The sequence below is a fragment of the Myotis davidii genome, unplaced genomic scaffold (assembly GCF_000327345.1).
Source record: "Myotis davidii unplaced genomic scaffold, ASM32734v1 scaffold217, whole genome shotgun sequence".
Classification (NCBI taxonomy): domain Eukaryota; kingdom Metazoa; phylum Chordata; class Mammalia; order Chiroptera; family Vespertilionidae; genus Myotis; species Myotis davidii.
In genome coordinates this window covers 9738288-9743598 of record NW_006290034.1, presented here as the reverse complement: position 1 = coordinate 9743598, position 5311 = coordinate 9738288, and the positions used below count along the sequence as shown (strand labels likewise).

At 51.5% G+C, this 5311-nt stretch overlaps 1 protein-coding gene across 1 annotated transcript in view; it reads right to left on the bottom strand.

The window, feature by feature from the left end:
• PTGFRN (prostaglandin F2 receptor inhibitor) overlaps positions 1–5311 on the bottom strand; it is a gene marked incomplete at its 5' end in the record, with an annotated part of 52538 nt that overhangs the window by 10983 nt on the left and 36244 nt on the right. The window contains 1 exon segment of the mRNA XM_015563538.1: positions 1193–1618. Coding sequence (XP_015419024.1) covers positions 1193–1618 — 426 coding nt within the window.

The following is a 5311-nucleotide window of genomic DNA, read 5'->3' as shown; positions in this document are numbered from 1 at the left end:
CTAGGGAAGAAAACAGATTAAGGAAACGTAGCTGATGCCCAGGGAGCGCTGAGAGCCCACTTGACATGAATGATCGCAGATCTAATCTAAAAGGAGCCCAGTCAACATCTTTAAATGTTTTTCTCCAACCACATTGAGTTCTGCAGATGCAGAGAGGGAGGCGGCAGAGGGCTGGCTCTGAACCGGGGTGTAGCTGAGCCAGAGAGCAGTGCAAACGGGGAGCGAAGGGTGTGCAGGGAGTGACTGACTGACTGGGAACCTGACCTAAGTAACAGCAGGGTGACTCCTAACTTATCGAACCGGGGTGTAGCTGAGCCAGAGAGCAGTGCAAGCGGGGAGCGAAGGGTGTGCAGGGAGGGACTGTGACTGACTAGGAACCTGGCCTAAGTAACAGCAGGGTGACTCCTAACTTATCCGACCTCCCACCCCTGGACATGTCCAAGAATGAAGAGGGTGCTGTGAAAAATGACACAGGACCCTGGCCAAGAGGCTCAGTTGTTTGGACCATCGTTCCGCACAACAAAGGGCTGCGGGTTTGTTTCCCGGTCAGTGTGTGTTTGGCAGGCAACTGATTCTGTCCTGGTAGGTTGAAGAGTTGATGTTGGAGTCTAGAGAGAGTGATCTAGAAAGGCAGCGGTGTGCATAGAGAATAGGATGTTTGAAAAACCTGAGCATGCAGGTTTTTCAGTGATCAGAAGGGAGGTGGTCTAGTTCGGGTGTGAGCAGGGCATGAATAACAACAATAGGACAGAGGACGTGATGACCAGAGAGAAGGACAAGGGGCCGAGAATGCAAAGCTTATCTATACTGTGGCGCCTCCATGTGCCTGCACCCAGTGGGAACTCGTGGGTGCGGACACTCCCAAAGGCCCATGTGAAGTCTGGCTTACTAGTAAGACCCACCCAGTGGAGCAACAGTGTCAATGGCTGACCCCATGCACACCGTGAGTGCCTCCAAGATGAGTCCCTGCCACCGACCATGCCCAGTGCTCTCACGAGGACTTACCCTTGTCCAGCCTCACCACCCTACAGGGCTGGGTGCTGCAGAGAGAAGCAGCAGTCATTTGAGCATGCGTTTCCTGGAGTCCTCGTATAAATGGAAACCTGCAGGGTGACTGTGCATCTGAGAACATACAGTCGGATGACTTAAGCCAAAATGAAATAAAAACAGAGAACAAGGACAAAGCGCCTACCTTCTGAGGCCCAAAATATGTGGACAGGTTTAGAGAAGACATCCCTGCTCTTCACCCAGCTGCTGTTCCGCTGTCTGGTCCAGGCGGACACCACGCAGTAGTAATTGCCCCTGTCTTCCTCTGTAGTCCTTTGGATTCGGAAACTGAACGTGTCCGCACGCTCCTTAGAGAAAATAAAGTCTCCGTCCTGGGCCCGCTGCTTGCTCCTCTCTCCGTACTTGAGCGTCCAGTCCCCGTCCATGGCTGCGAGGAGCTCGCTGGTCACCACGTCGTCGTTGCGCCGGTTCACCCTGTAGTACCAGGACACCGTGACACGGACGCTCCCCTCCATGCTCCTCTTGTCCACCACCCGGCACTCCAGCTCCGTGAGGTCGTCGGAGAACTCGGGGACCTTGGAGGCATTCAGGTACACCTGATAGTCTGGCTCTGAACCAAAGAGAGAGGAACAGGGCTGAAAAATCAGGCGGCGACATCCCAAGACTTAGCAAAAGGCACGAGAGGAGTACTCCTCTTGTCCTTAAATTAAATGCTTATCCTGCCAACGACAAAATCAGACAGGAAAGTCCTTGCATTGGACGGGAGGGAGCCTGGAAGAGCTGTTATTGCAAAACTTGTACAACCCTGTCCCCAGGAACACTTCCAAAGCCAGAAGCCCAACGTCCCCATCAGAGCCTCGATCTTTCCATAGGGGTGGGGACTGCGGTCAGTTTCCCCAGGAGCCTGGACTCTTTGGAGAAGGATCTAAGAAGCCTAGTGTCCACACTCTGCCCAGATTTCCCCTGGAATGCCAAGCAGTGCCCACAGACCCCACTGGAGCAGCACCGGAAAGCCCTATCCCAGAGGACATTCTAGCACTTGAGGCCAACCCGCCCCATTGAGGCGCGGCTCCTGCCATCCTTGGCTGGGCCCCAAACGCCAGGCCCTCAGGTCACCACCCCCCTGTGGTCTCACCCTCACTTTACTGGTCCCTGGACTTTCTCCACTGAATCTGTTCCACGGTCAATAAACACACCATCCCTCAAACTCCCAACTGACATTCCTCTCACGGCCACGTGGAACTCACCCGTATAAAGGTCAACCTTGAAGAGCCTGGCTCGCTGAGGCCCCACTTCCCTGCCAGGCACCGATCTGACAGGGAAGAGGGGGAAAGCCAGCCTTCTCCTAGCGTCCCCATGGCCATTGTCACGGTCCTGTTATTTTATAAAAACCTCTCCTTCTGAGGTTCATGACATTAATCCATTTCTGCAACTCCACGTCGACCCCGAGCCCTTCCTCCACACTTGCCAAGGAAGGGATATTAGAACCCCCTCGCCACCTCCTTCCCTCTACCCCCACCCTCTGCACATCACCCCCCATTATCTAGAGTCTCCCCGTCACCACAGTCTCACACCTCTGTGGCGGCCTGTTTGCAGTGGCTTCTCCTCTTGACTGCCCTGCAACCCTCCACTCATTCCTCAGCGTCACCTCCCCTGCACCCCCTTCTTGGCGTCCCCAGAGTGTGACACTCTCTCTCTGTGCTTCCATAAGACAGGCACGTGACCCTGGGTAGCAGGAGCCCCACCCTGTTATACTCCTTGCTTCGGTCTCATCCCCAAGCTCCAAACACACAGCCTCGTATGCAGTCGGCACTCAGTAAATGTTTGCTGCTTTCATGGTAAGGCGTTTAGAAAAGGCTACATTTTTCTTTCGTAGCCCTTTGCCTTCTGGGAGGGAAAATCACTCTACCTAAACAGAAGTTTCGTTTGCCACAATGACCTTTATTCACCTCGGTCCGACAGTGTCATTTTATTTCATGTTGTTTTTATTTATGACTCATTCGGATTATAAACTGCTGAGGTCAAGGAACTGTTCTTTTTTGATTTACGCTTCTAATGAAATGTGTAACATCAAGGCTGCCCCAAGAACGATTCACTGGGCCAGGCAATGGGAAGAACTCAAAATCCTAATTCCATCTCCACAAGCACTTAGTTGCACGTGAGGTTGGACCCTGTGTCATTGCCAGTTAAACCAACGTGGCCCTGACGGCTACTGGGAGCACGCCCTGCCATGAGGTGGCTTCTGGGACGTCATCCTGCCTCATCTTTCAGACAAGTCGCACGGCTGGGGGTTCCTGCCTCCCGGGCAGCGGGGGCTGACACAACACACCGCCTCCCTAGCGACAAGGGACTGCGGAACAAATGCCGCCGAATGTATTTGTACCGTCACGTGCATAAGCCGAGGTATTCCTGTCACCCCGCATGCAGGGTTTCAGACCCTCTCCTCCTGGCAGCTTCTGGCACAGCGGCTGGAGTGCAGACAAGGGTAACAAGCTCAGTTCACGTGGACAGGACAGACGGAACTGGCTGTGCACAGGGCCAGATGCACTCTTAGCTCTGGTCCGGACTGACCTGGACCGTGCCAACATCGAGAAGCCTTGGGAAGCTCTTTACTGAATGGTGGTCTCCTCAAGAGGAGGACCCTAATGCAAAGACTAACAAAAAAGCAAGTGAACTTACAAAGGGAAGGTTCTAGTGACTTACAATAGCGGTCGCTAACCTTTCGGACCTCATGGACCACCAATGATCCACGGACCACCGGTTGGTGACCGCTGCTTTTATTAAAGGATGTTTCAAGGTCACCTGAACTATCCACCAGCCTTGTAGGTCGACGAGACTTGTACTCCTAGCGAAGCTATGACTCCACTATGTCAGAACGGTAGTCAGAGATGGGCTCTTATTTCTCTCGCTTGGTGCATGGATGGAAGTGTCCTGTGTTGCTCTGTGGGCAGGGACTGCGCCTGTTCCCCATGGCCCATTGTGCACGTACCTCACCTCTCCTTCTAACAGAGAATTCTTCCTTTGTGCTCACCTAGCCTGTCACGCCCCCACTTCTTATTCAACAAACGTTCACAGACACCCTGTTCTCTAAGGACTGTACCTGAACACGGCCTTGAACTCTGGCTGTGTCTTATGGACCTTCCTCACAGGGCCAGGCACTGCCTATCTATTCAAACATATGTGCTACCCACGCAGTGCCTTGTTCATAAAAGATATTGCCACACTTGCTGAATTGGACTGCATTTCATATTTTGCATAAAAAATGCTCATTTTGGGCAGAAGCATTCCACCACTGATTACCGCGGCATTCTGCTTGATCTCATCAAGAAATCTGCTAAGAATGCCATGGTGGTTATGTTTAAAAATGCGTATCAGTTAAAGATGCCTACTGAAGTATTTAATGGTAAAATGACACGCTGTCTGACATGTGCTTTAAATTCTTCCTGAAGAAAAAAAAAGTGAGTGTGTCTGTGTGAGGGAAGAGAGATGAAATGAGATTGGCAAAATATTGATCATCACTGAAGCTGGTGGTTCCTTCTACTTCTGTGTACATTTCTCAGCCAATTCTATTCCAACAGCACCACATGTGAGTAAGCCCTCTCTCAGCACACGGAGGCCGAGGAGTGGCGTCACCAACATTCCAACAAGCAAGGGTCTGCTCCCTAATCCGGTGCCCTGGACGGTGTCTGTTCATAAGTACACGCCTCCTGGAGCCATGGCCTCCACCACTAGGAGCCCCCCCTCAAATGAAAGACCATGGTCTTTGCATATGGGTCATGAAACTCCTTTGTTACAACTTTCAAAACAATGAGCTCACAGAATCATTGGCCGAGTTATCAAAGCAGATATTTTGTGCCTACTCTATGCAGGGACGTAGCTGCAGGTTTTCGCAGATTACCTGCGTTCACTCTCACAATTCGATAAGGAAGGTATCATTATCCCCATGTGACAATGACAATGACAACGACAATGACACGCATTTATCGAGGGCTTCCTACAGGCCAGGTTCCCACCATGCCATGCGCTTTCCCCACACTCTCGCTTACTCTTCACAGCGACCTTATGAGACAGACACTATTTGCAGGCACATTTCCTAAATGGAAAACAAAAAACATACTCCAAATACAGGGTACAGATGATGGGCTGAAGAACTGTGCACCTGAAATTGTATATCGCCCAATAAATCCAATAAAAAGAAAAACAAAACAAAAAATACCAAAGCCCAGAGGAGTTAAGTTCGAAGAGTCCAGCCTTGCACAGTATGTATGAGCAGAATTCCAGGCGGGGCTTTGTCCCCAGGACA